The sequence below is a fragment of the Pleurodeles waltl genome, chromosome 2_2, assembly GCF_031143425.1.
Source record: "Pleurodeles waltl isolate 20211129_DDA chromosome 2_2, aPleWal1.hap1.20221129, whole genome shotgun sequence".
NCBI lineage: Eukaryota > Metazoa > Chordata > Amphibia > Caudata > Salamandridae > Pleurodeles > Pleurodeles waltl.
Window position 1 is genome coordinate 1,029,072,162 of NC_090439.1, and position 13,073 is coordinate 1,029,085,234.

At 45.7% G+C, this 13,073-nt stretch overlaps 1 protein-coding gene across 1 annotated transcript in view; it reads left to right on the forward strand.

The window, feature by feature from the left end:
• The window catches only part of TG (thyroglobulin), a 673,226-nt gene that overhangs the window by 387,997 nt on the left and 272,156 nt on the right, over window positions 1–13,073 (forward strand). The window contains exon 40 of the mRNA XM_069220782.1: window positions 609–768. Within this exon, the coding sequence (XP_069076883.1) occupies window positions 609–768 (160 nt within the window). The remainder of the gene's footprint in view (window positions 1–608; window positions 769–13,073) is intronic.

Sequence of the window (13,073 nt, forward strand, 5' to 3'; positions counted from 1 at the left end):
ATGCTGCTATGGCTGTGTGGTTGCACTGGGGCATAATCTCCATGCTCACAAGAGGGAATTTCCCACCGTTGGAAGGGGACGTGGCCCCAAGCAAACGAGGGGACACTTTACCGTTGTGCCTGTGCCCTATTGCAAACGTGGGAGTAATGCAGACATTTACCGCCTGCTCTGTGAGTGCTCCTGTGTGGGAGGAGGGTTGAGGATGGGAGGGTGTTGGGAAGGGTGTGGAGAAGGAATAGAGAGGGTGTCGCCTCCTAGCTGGAGATACCTTGGCTGAGGGTCGGGTGCTGGCCAGGAATCTGATCGAGACTGCATTTCAGTCATTTCTAAAAGTGACTGTACACACCAAAATGTCCAGCTGGAAGAAATCGTGTCCAGCGTTCCTGCACCTGTAAATTCCGAATGCAGAAACACCGACCGAAATATAATTGTGTGTATTGAGACTCCACACTGGAAACAATTTTGCCATAACTGGCACAGGGACAGCTTCATTCACGTTCCTCGGAGATGTAGGTGTCATTCAAGAATTAAACACAAGATGTTCTCTTTTTCACTATTTCTCAGTGTTATCTTTTTATTCTCAAGTAATTTGTATTTGATGCTTGCAGGTCAGAAATGCACCAGTTATGGTCTTCTTCCACAACAGTCCCAGTGACTACAGCAGCAAAGTGCAAGCGATGGTAGATGGATCATACCTAGCAGCTGTGGGAGATATTATTGTTGTCACTGCAAGCTACAGGGTTGGAATCTTCGGTTTTCTTACCACAGGTAAGACTGACCTATTAATTCTGAAAATGTGTCCATTTGTGGGGCAACGGGGAGTGGTGAATTCGCAGATATTTATACAATATTTAATCTTACCTCACATTCTTCCTAAATTTCTGAAAAATGTTAGACTTGTTTGTCCTCTTCCTACAAAAATTATTCATCGGGTATTTACCTGTTCCTCACGTCTTTTCTATCAATATTATGTTGTCTTACAATCAGGTTCGAGAGTCCTTCCAAGTGTTTCTCTCTCCCACTTTGCCTGCCTTCTTCCTGCCATTTCTATAGTTTACCCGTCATGTTATCATACGGTGTGTAGAGGACATAAGAGTTGTGTTTGGAGGGGATGATTCATAGAATCTGCTTTCAGTGCAGCCCAGGCCCATATGCAGTCATTCTGGTGTTCACTCCCTTTTCGCCATTATTCCCTGCTTTGTCAACAACATACCCACTAACTCAGCTCAGAGGCCCTCACCGTCCTCTCATAGGAGGTGTGCAGGCTTGCTCCTGTCGATGGAAATGACACAGGGCTCCGTGTCCATCTCCAGCACGTGGGTCTGCTTCCAGAAGTTGGATTTGAGTGACCACTATACTTACTGTCAGGTATGGGTTCCGGCCATATGACGCATGCCCTAGTGGGTACTGCCTTCTCCTCCGTGACCTTCTGGCCTATTGACTAGCATTGTCACAGATGAGAAGCCATGTTACCATGCATGGTTTACTCTTTTCTCGTCAATGGCAGTTTGTGACTATAGCAGTAGATCATGATCTTTGTGTAGCTAGACTTCTAAAAGTGTTATTAATCTCAGCGATCACAAATGAGTCAACGAGGATTACAAACAGGACTATAGGATTAGCCATTGCAACACCTGTGACCTCTGAATGACATAGGTGCTCAATCCTTTCTGGACCAATTCAGAGGAGGACTCTTTGCAAGAGACTCACCATGTACCATGTGGTCGGCCTTTGTGCTTGAAATGCAGGCAGACATGCCCCTGCCAGATTCTGGCCCAGCCAACTATTATTATTAAACATACTTGAAATGGCAATATAGAAGTGCAGGTGCTCACTGTCCCAGGTTACCTGTTTGCTACTAGAAGTGCCGTGCCCTCTGATGAAAGGTTTTGCACCCCTGCTTTGAAGTGTTAATACTTTTCCTTTCAAACTACAGAAGTGCATGCACTCACTCACTGAGAGTACCTGGTCATTTATAGCACTGCCATAGAAGAGCAGAATAAGCAGTCTTACATCTATTCCACTGGTAAGCCATGGACAGCTTCCTTCCACCTAAGCTGATCTAAACTTGGACCTTTGCTCAGGGATCATTTCATATTTCATTTACCTCTGTCATTGCATGATGTCAAATACTGGAGATGAGGTAGACACTGCATTTCCTACATCCTGTGCTTCTCACAGGTCATAGATATAGGTTTGATACCACTTGCGGTCCGTAATGTGCACAACTAGGAAGCAGGCACACACACTTTCTTCCACCCATCCACTCACAAAGTACATATCCACCCCCAACCATCCACATGCTCACTAACACCCATCCATTCACGGGTGCGCATAAATACACCCGCTATTCACAAGCACATACACATGCACAAACCCATTCACATCATGTATGCACAGGTACACATAGATTCAAACATACACACATACATTCACGATTCACTAAGCGCTTACTGGGCTGTGGCAGAGATACTGGGTAGTGGGAAGGAGAAGTAGATACTCCTCCATGGTTGCTGGGGGCTTCAAGAAGGAAGCTACTGACAGAAGATCCTGCCACCTTCTTTCATCAGCCGACCTTGTCAGAGGTCAGCCATGAGTGGAGGACCTTCACTAGATCCTCAAAGACAGTCAGCCCTGGGCACTTCAGGGCTTACACTTGGTCTACCTGTGACACTCCCCTTTGTGTTGAGTGGGAGACACTGCCTAGGCTTTTCTGGGCTGTGAAATCTTCAGCCCAGCAAGCCTTGGCTCAGACTACCAGGCCCCTACTCATTAGTGCCTGCAAAGTGCCTGTCTGTCTGACCCTAGTATGGTGAGTGTCTGTTAGGCTGCCCTTCCCTCAGCCTGACAGACACTCAGCATGATTTGCAGAAGGCAAGGTGGCGGGTCCCTCTGCCCTTAATGACAAGTATCCCGTTTACTAATTAGGTTAAAAATTGTCACTGCACCTTGAGCACTTAAATAAAGCTGTGTGAAAAATGCACTCATGACACGTTATTGGTGCAATTGTCTCTTTTAGTGAGGTACATGCAGAAATGCTGTGCTAGCTGTTGGTGACCAATATAAATGTAGTGCAAAGTTTATATAAAGATGTACCCAAGCTTATAGTCTGCAGACTGAAGAGCATCTCCACAGCACCCGTTTGCTTAGTATAGTATTAATCTCTTCCAGCAGCTAATCGTGTGTGCACACCCCTAGTGCAAACCAGAAGTATGCCTTATACCTAATGCTCTCTGATTCTGCTATGCAGAACCAATTAAAACTTCCTGTATGTTTACTTCATAGCCTGGGCTTTAAGTATGGGGTTTTGTGGTTGCTGTGTACATCTGGTCCTTGCATGGCAGGAAGGGAGGAGCAGGAGGAATATTTATAAGCAGCTGTATAATGTACCATGAATGTCCTCGTTGGCTTCACTCATTCTTCGCTGCGTTACTACACTGAACATTTTCTGCCTTGACAAAAACGTGCCAGAAATATTCTTACATCAAAAGTGCAAACACTAAAGAAACATCTGAAAGAGGTATTTGTTTAAATATTTATTTTGGGTTCTTGTATGGTGCAAATAAATTCGACTCAGAGCACCAAGTGGAAAGGTTTAGGAAGATAAAGATACAAGCCATGTAAGAAACTCAAAACATACTGTATATCTGCAGGTGAACAATGCAAATAGTCCAGCAGGTAGTCATTAAAAGAGTCTGTAGCCCTAAATCATCTTTATTATTTAGCCCAAGACGTGGGATGCTGTCATGCAATAATAGGTTGGGGTGGAAAGCCATAGAAATAGACCAGTTGGAACTAGGCCATGGATTCTAAGCTGACGACAATATGTCAATAGCTCTTTTTTGTAGGTTTACTTGTAGATTGTAGAATGTTCTGTCGGTAATGTAAATGTGACTATTTCTGGTAGCATGGAGCCGAGGTTTTGATAGTTCCCAGCTTCAACAAACGGCCTGTAAAATGCCACAACCTTGCATTTTAAGTTTAAGCCTTTATTCACAAGGGTAAGAACCTTATGAGTCAATACTTGTCATATAAAAAAGATCTAATTTGCAGCAAGTGACTTTTTCCACTGCTACGGTGCTTTCCCAGATACACCCGCCTTAGCTGCATCCCATTATCGGCCATAGATTCAATATGGTGGGTTTTGCTGGGGAAGGCCATCTACATGTCTAGTGTGTGCTCTGTCTACCCACCTGTTGTCTCAGATCCTAATCTTGGGTTTTTCCATTGCTGTTAGAAATGGGGTTTCTGGTTGGCTAAGGTATGCACCTCAGCCAGGCCGAACCCACGAATCTAGTCAGGGTGAGGAAGTTACACACCAAAGATAACCTGTAGTCACCCCCGGTAGCTTGGCACAGAGCAGTCAGGCTTATCCCCAGAGGTCATGTGTAAAGCGTATACACAACAAACACACCAGTGACACAATGAATACACCACAAAAGAGACTCCACACAGGGTTATATAAAAATAGGTTCCTGTATCATATAAACATCTTAGTCCAAAAAGCACCATAAATCATAAGGAGTGTGCATATGAATCATTTACCAGCTGATAATACCTGGCACCTGGATTAAAACAATCATCCTCACTGACACACAACTCCTTGTTTGTGGGTTTTTACAGCAGGAAGTGTATCCCACTAGGATATACCCCTATGAAGCATAATTACGTCATCACAAATCCACAATTCTGTGGACATCATTCAGTTTGTTTACATAGTACTTGCTGTCCTAGCAATGCCAGTATAACGATATGCCTTATGATAGCAGACCATGAGAGGTAATAGTACACACAGGAATTGTCCCCAATCAGTAATACCAACATGGATCATGACATCCTCCTTCTTAGTACATAGTGGGCAGCCAACCTGCACTCACATTAGGCGTATTATGGTCATTCTTCTGTACTACCACAACATACTCTTTGACCGGGGTGTGAAAGCTCCTGCACCTATATTAGGCTTTATGTGGTAATCCCATTCTCAGGGCACGGCAGCCAGTGCTCCTGGATGACCACGAATATGGTACTCCGGTGCAGGGAGCACAACTGCGGCCCCCGATGTAGATCAGCCCCTTGTTGACTGAGGCATGGGGTCCTGGGAGATCCGGGGACCCACAACATCCATATGAGGGCCAAAATTACATATTTAGCAGGAGCCGCAGCACTTAAGCCCCGAGTGTGCAGCTCTACTGAACTGGGCACCCCTCCGGCCAGGATTCCAAAGTGTGACTCCCAGATAGGGGGCAAGGCACCCACACATGACAGAGGGTAGTAAAGAGACCCCCTGAGTCTCCCGCATCCCAATCATGCAAGAGCAGGAGTCACAACCGCCACTTGCGCTCTTTCTCCCACGAGGTGCGGTTGCCGGTGAGGCCGGACCTCAGCCGTGTTGGGACTGACCCTGCAGCGGTCTTTTCCCCTTCTCTCGGTGGTATCAGCGGGGTCTGGAGCTCAGGGTTGCTGGGCAACATGGTTTGGACAAGGGGCTTCACTTGGCGCCATGTTGTAGATGCGCCTTTCAGGCCAGCACGCCCTCCTCTCAACGTTTCTTAAGCCAGGAGGTGCAGTGGCGGCAGTCTCCTGTGGTGTTGTCCTCCCTATCAGCCCATGCTCTGTCTCCAGTCACTCAGGCGCAGGGCAGAGGGAACATTTTTCATAGCTACTGGCACGGGCTTGTCCTCCCTTCTAAGCTTCACAAGGTGCGCTGAGTACCACAGAGCTCTGGCCGTGCACCAGTGAAGTAAGACATGGTGGGACCCCACCACACTAACCAGATGATAATGCCACCAGGTGGATGGGATCACTCCCCAGGCGCTATACTCAAAAACACAGGGCAATAAACCCAAGCACCCACCGCATGCTAGGAACCAGGGGGGATGAAGAAAGGTGCGCTCACCATGCACGTGTTGCGGGAAAAGGCCATGGAGCAGAAAAACAGCGCTTTCTCGATGGTGGGCTCCATGGGAGGCACAAAAGGGGGCACAACCGGGGCAGGCAGGCCAGCACAACAGGGCAAGTGGTGGTGGTTCCTCCTGGCAGCCCAGCAGTGCCCAGGGGAACAAAAGCCATGGGACAGCTGGCAGCAGGGCAACATACAGAAAGGCAATCCATATGAGTCCTTTGGGCCACCCAGCAGACACCAGGCAGTGGGACAACAAAAGAATTGCAGTCCACATGAGTCCTTTATATAGTCCAGCAGTCCTTCCAGCAGAGGCTCCATCCCAGTTCGAAAAGTGCTCTTCCAATGTGGGGAGCAACCCCCTGTACTTATACTCATTTTGTACAGCTTCCATAAAGGTGGAGAGGGGGATCCAACCAGTTCTAACCAGTTCCAGGAATGTCCCCTTCTCCTCCAACATTGGCTCTAGGCATCAGTAGGGGGTAAAGAAACTCTTAGTGTGAGGCCAGGGCACAGCCTTTACAGATACATGTGTGCCCCGCCTCTACCTTTCCCAGCCGAAGAAGACCATTCAGTATGCACATGTAATCCTGTTACACCTCCACCCTCCCTGTGTACTGGCTGTCTGAGAAGTAAGCACAAAGCCCAGCTGTCACTCTGTCCCAGACATGGATTGGAAGCAAGCTGTAAAATCATAAGCACAGAGAAATTAGTACTTTCTAAAAGTGGCATTTCTATAATGGTAATGAAAAATTCATCTACACTAATAAGCAGGATTTCTCACTACCATTACAAACATAATAAACATGCCCTTGCTGTTCCTCATAGATCAGAAGATGCCACTTAGACATATGTCAGGGCTTTTCCAATGCAGTCCTATGAGAGGAGCAGCACTTACAGTGGTGAGAAACTAAATAGACTGCTTGTCACTACTAGGACATGTAGGCCAATATTTATACTTCTTTTGTGCTGCATTTGCGTTATTTTTTTACGCAAAAGCAGCACAAACTTACAAAATACAATTGAATTTTGAAAGTTTGTGCCGATTTTGCATTAAAAAAATGACGCAAATGCTGCGTTAAAAAAGTATAAATATGGGCCGTAGTACATAAAGACACATGTCCTACCTTTTACATACACAGCATACTCCCATAAGGCTATTTGGGCCTACCTTGGGGGTTACTTAGGAGTAGCAAAAAGGGAGTTTAGGCCTTGGCAAGTAGTTTAACTTGCCAAGTCAGTGTGGCAGTAAACTTCACATGCAGGCCCTGCAGTGGCAGGCTTGAGACATGTTTGAAAGGCTACTCCTGTGGGTGGTGCAGTCTTTGCTGCAGGTCCACTAGTAACATTTAATTTACAGGCCCCAGGTACATGGTATACCACTTTCCAGGGGACTTACATGTACACTAAATAGGCCAAATAGGTGTAAACCAATTATACCAAGTTGTATGGGAGAGAACTCAAGCACTTTAGCACTGATTAGCAGTGATAAAGTGCCCAGAGTCCTAAAGCTAACAAAAAGAGGGTCAGAAAAATAGGAGGAGAAAGGCAAAATGTTGGGGGATAACCCTGCAGAAAGGGCCATTTCCAACAATTGCCCATCACCAAACATTCCCCAGGCTTCTCCTTCCTTCACTGTGACCACAGGCCTCAAGCTGGCAAGTAGTACAGGGTGTGTGTGAGCTATGCTGTCATTGCAATGCGTGCTGTGGCCCTGTCAGACATGCTCCCCAATATCAACTGGACAGGCTACAGAAGCAGCGGCTGCAGAATCCTCCAATAAGCAGGCAATGCAATACCATTAAATGGCGGTCAGACTACTAGCATCTCTGAGGACTGATGGTGCTGAGAGGTGGTTTTATTGTGAACCAGGGCAATGTGCCTAGCCTAAGTGTGCATGAACTTGATGCTCAACTCATGATCTCTCCTTGTCTTGAGGTCTTTCTTATGTTCCTACTGCATCACTTCCCTGAATCTGGGTATTGGTACTATCCAAATATTCTTATTATGATCCTATCTCAAAACTACCCTCTCCTGCTAAAATCACTGTATCCTGTCGTAAATCAACAAAACTATTCGGTCAGAGAATCATAACAACTGTATAGCTTCTCAGTACTAAAGCCTCTGCCCTTTATAGAACACTGAATACGTCCTGGAATCTGCCTTTAATGACAGCTGCATGCTACTTGATTCTGACGTTTAGAAATATTGCTAGTTTAGAAGTATTTGGCTTTTCCTTGAGATGGTTTTAATCTTCCTTAATGAATAACTCTCAGGGTGGAACTTATTCACTTATTTTTTTAAGCATCTATGCCTTCCCTCTGGCCATCCTAATTAAATCCTATAGGTTGACGTTCTATGCCTATGCAGATGACACCCAACTGATCCTCAGGTTAGATGGTGATTGTTCATCATTGCAATCTCAGTTCAAAGACTGCATTTGTGCAGAGGTCATCTGGGTGGACTCTTACTTGCTATGGCCAGTTTTAGACTGGTCTTTCGGGCAGTCCGGTACTATCAGATGGGCCAGCTTGAAAGAGCTAGTGTGTGAGCTGCTTATTGGTCCAGCGGCCTGTGGCGGACTGAAATAAACCCAGCCCATTCAAGCTGCCCCATCTGCTACTTCCAGACTGTCTGAACGACCAGTCCACCACTGACTCCATCTAAACATTGACAAAATAAAGGCCTTAATCTTTCACCACACCTCTCCCTGTGGACGAGTGGCAGGTGGCCCGAAGGACTGACCCTGTTCTTACCCCTGTCATCTCCGCCTATAACCTAGTCATCATCTTTGAATACGAACTGTTTTTTACCTCCCACATCGACAAGTTCACTCCCTCTTGCTACTTCCTAGTGAGGGAATGAACCACTAAGTCTGGCCATGGCAAACTGGTGCAATAGTTTATTTCTTTTTTTTATCTGCAAAAATGTGCCACAAAAATAAAAATAATAAAATATATGGCCACATAAAGGTAGCTGCCGTAGGCTTGCATTGACAAATAATAATTTTTTTAAAACATTCAGTAATGTGGCCGTTTTACTAATGATTATTTTTTTAGATAGAACATAACATGAATGTATGCAATTTGTTATTATTATTTGTAAAGAAGGCAAGAATAAATCACCACCTAACCACGCACTCAAGCAGCAGGCAGCAGCACTATCACCCAAACACTATATAACTTTAAAAAGTTGCCAGGAAATAAATCACCTTCTAACTGAGCACCTGGACTGGAGTTAATAAATTAGCTGCTGTTGAAGCTAATATGAAAACCAAATCAATAAAGAAGCACACTTGGAAGCAGGATTATTACTGAGGAGAAGTAAGCTGTTTAGGTGGGTGCAGACAATGTGCACAGGCTTTGTGCATTCACTCAAAGTGAAGGATCCAGTGGGGAAAGCGAGCTGACACTTTGCACAGCAACAGTGTATGCTGTGGTGGGTGGTTGTTATATGTGAATGACAATTTAACAGATTAATAGATGAAACTCTCTGACCAGAACCCCTGCTATTTATGTATTTATATAACCCAATAGTCTGATGTGGCAGCTAAAACTGTCTCAAAGGTTAGACCTCAAAAAGGTGGTCCAAGCACTTATTCTGTCAAGGCTTGTTTACTGCAACTCCCTTTACGCACCTCTTCTGGCTTACACCATGGCTAAATTATCACACAATCAAAATGATGATTCACTGCTTATTTTAGGAATCAATATTCAGTCCACGACCTCCCCTCATCTAGAGCCTCAACATTGGCTCCTTGTCCGGAACTAACCTCTTTAAGGCCACGTGATCATATAACAGAGCTCTATGCTCTCAATCCATGAGCCACATGAGCTCTCATTTCACAAAGTTCTCACCCCAGAGTGCTTCTCACCAGATCAGCTTGCCTAGGAAAGGTTCTCCCAGATGCCACAGATGTTGTGTTGGTGGCCAGGTCTCCTGTGTAATCATAGTATCCTCGTTGAACTTGTTTCCCTTCACCCTTCAAAAATGAACTTGCTACACTAAATTTTGCAAACTCTTGAAAACCCAAATATTGACAGAAACTCACACTTGAGTTTCTTAAGTCAGCAACAGGACATACCATCTCTGTGTATTTGTTGTGCTCTACAAATATTATTGAATTAATTCATCCATCCATCCATCCATTCATTCATTCTTCGTCCCTACCTGAATTCAACAGACAGAATACATATCTATCTTTTGAGAGTAAGCATGGTGCAGAAATGTACCATCCGGGTAGGAAATGTCTAGCAGCACTTAAATGAGACTAGATCAAGGGTGACACGGAGCAGCAGCGCGTGGCTCACTGAAGACACCATCGCTGAGCTAGAGCAGGCAGTGGCCAGAATCTAAGGCCCTGCTTCTGAATTGGTCAGAGGAGTAGGTGCTATTATGGTAACTGATGAAATCCTATACCCCAGAATCTGGAATTCATCAGATATCACTTTTCAGAGAGATTGGGTAACAACATGAGTATTTGGGTGTTTAGCGCCCCAAAATCTGCATTTTACAGTAAATACTGCATTGATTTTCCTCTCAGAGATTCCCACATGTTTGACCTGATGTAATTAAATGAAGTGTGCGGACGACGTCGGTAATTCTGATGTGCGGTCAAAAAAAAATCACACTTAAGTAGAGGTTTTTATTATTTCACTGAACATTTTTATACATAAAACCTTACAACTGCACAGACAAGTACCGTTCCTTTCTGAAGCGGTTTCAAATCGTAACCAGTTGGGGACCAAACGCACACTGTCTGTCCAGTATTATCATACAGTGCATACTCCCATTGCACATGATCTGCTGTTTGCAGTGGCTGGTATTCAGGGCCGGCTTTAGCGCTGGTGGCGCACAGTTCGATAATCTTTTTTTGGCACCTGCCTCCCCCATGACCTCTTCCTCGGGTCCTCTCACCCAGCAAAAAAGCATCTCATGTCTCCATAGCCCCTCTGTCACATACATTTCCTTTTTTTTTTAAATGCTGGCTTTACTGATCCACTCAGCTGTCCACATAAAATACAGATCTGTTCTTTGCAGCAGGCATATTAACCCTGTGTGCTACTTTATGGTGAGTCCAAGCTGCCACTAGACAAAACACTGATCTCTCTCTCTAGCAGGAACATTAATCACAAGTGATAGCATGACATTTTTATTGCTGTCTGAAAACTATGTGAATAAGAAACTCTGGAGCAGGTGCTTAAACCTTAGGGACTGCTAAGCGCAGCCCCTCCACCCGAAATCAGTGCCCTCCCTGTGGTCAGTGCCCCACCCGCTCCCTAAAGCCGGCCCTGCGGGTAATCCAATGAAAGTAGAGATTGCATCATCCCTAGGCCCGTCCAGGCCGCCTCTCTCCACTGCTTTAAATGCAGTTTAATTGACACCCCTTCTATTGACTGCAGTGCTTTAAATGGAATGTAACTATCTGGTACTGAGTTATGGCACATTTGTATTTTGAGAGGGAGAGTACCTGCACTTCTCAAAAAAAACGTAATACTTATAATTGGAGAGTACTGGCACTTCTCAGAAACTTCTATTTTTCCATTTCAAGCACTGATTGGCTGGGTGTGTGACTTTTGTTATCATTTCTCTCTAGTGCAGAGGAGATCCTAAGTAAATACTGGCGGCACAAGGCAGCCCTTGAGTGCCTGCCGTCTGGATCATCTGCAGTTGGCATGGGGGTGGCACCTGTGGTGGTGGTGGATGGCTGCTGCACTGTTTTGGACCGCGTGTAGGTCATGTGGGACAATGAGCTGTACCCTTTGTACAATGGGATTACATTCATAAAATCCACAATTAACAATTACGAAACAAGTATGTTTATATCCAAGTGTACAAAGATACTAATAAAGAGTAAAGAACCAAGGTAAACGAGAATTAATTCATAATCCAGGTTCAAATTCAGCTTCTTCATCTAGGCTGGCAGAAGTGGCACAAACAGCACAGCCTTGCCATCTTTACTGAGTCAGGCCTACAGAGGAGGGCAAAACTCTGGACAGGGCATAATACTTTAAATAGAACAGGAAAACACCCACAGTGTAGGATGGTGACATGGCTCTGCTTTTCCTGCCACTGAGTCAACACTATGGCCCTCATTTTGAACAAGGCGGGTTGGCCCTCCATGCCGGCATTGGCGGCTGAATCCGCCAGCCGGCATGGCGGGCCAACCCACCGCATTACGAACATGGTGAGGGCCGCCATCGGCAGCCCTCACTCACCGCCAGGCTTTCGCCGTCTGGCAGCCAGGCGGTGAGTGGAAACACTATCCGACAGGGTAGCTGTGCTACCCTTTGGATAATGTTTCCAGTTCCACCAGCCTTTCAGGCTGGCGGAGGGGGTGACCCGGGGCACCCCTGGGGGCCCCTGCACTGCCCATGCACTTTGCATGGGCACTGCAGGGTCCCCGGTGCAATGCCCCGTTGTGCAGGTCACTGCCCGATTTTCGGGCCGTGATCTGCGCGACGGGTGCAGCTGCACTGGGCCTATCTGTGAGCCGGCCTTTCTGTGAGAAATGTTCATTATTTGGCCGGCGGGGTCCCGGGGTTGCTGGCGGTCAGTGTTTTGACCGCCAGCATGAACATGGTGGTTGTTAACGCCGTGTTCATAATGACCACCTATATCTGTGCCAATCGAATCTGAATCAAAGTGGTACGAACTGTCTTTGGTCAGAGGACATTTAGAAAGTTCTTATATTGCAAATGTACACTGGTGAAAATGTGCAAAAAGACTTCGAAAGAGGAGGTGGTTCTTTTTCCAGACAGCCAGTCTTACTAAGGTCAGTAGGATTGTAGAAATTCACTAAAAGAGACCATCTTCCACTAGAAAAAAAAGTATAAGAATGGCCTCCCGCAGGAGTCATGGTAAATTCTTCTTAGAAGGTTGAGCAGCAGTGGTGGGGGAAGCACGTTACATCAACAAGTAATATGGGGAATGCATAGATGATGTTTAGGATGAGAAAAAAAAAAGGATGATGAGAGTTTGGTGATGTGAAAATGGCATTACCTGACCTACTGTCAAGGGGTGAGACTTACCATTAGACTTGCGCTTTTACAAACTGACTTCTCAATTGAAGTCTCTCAACGTCTACAGAGACAACAGCACTTTTCTCATCATCACTCTTGTGCTGGAGCGTCAGACACTTGGTGGCCCCGTCACTGAGATCTCTCCACCAGTA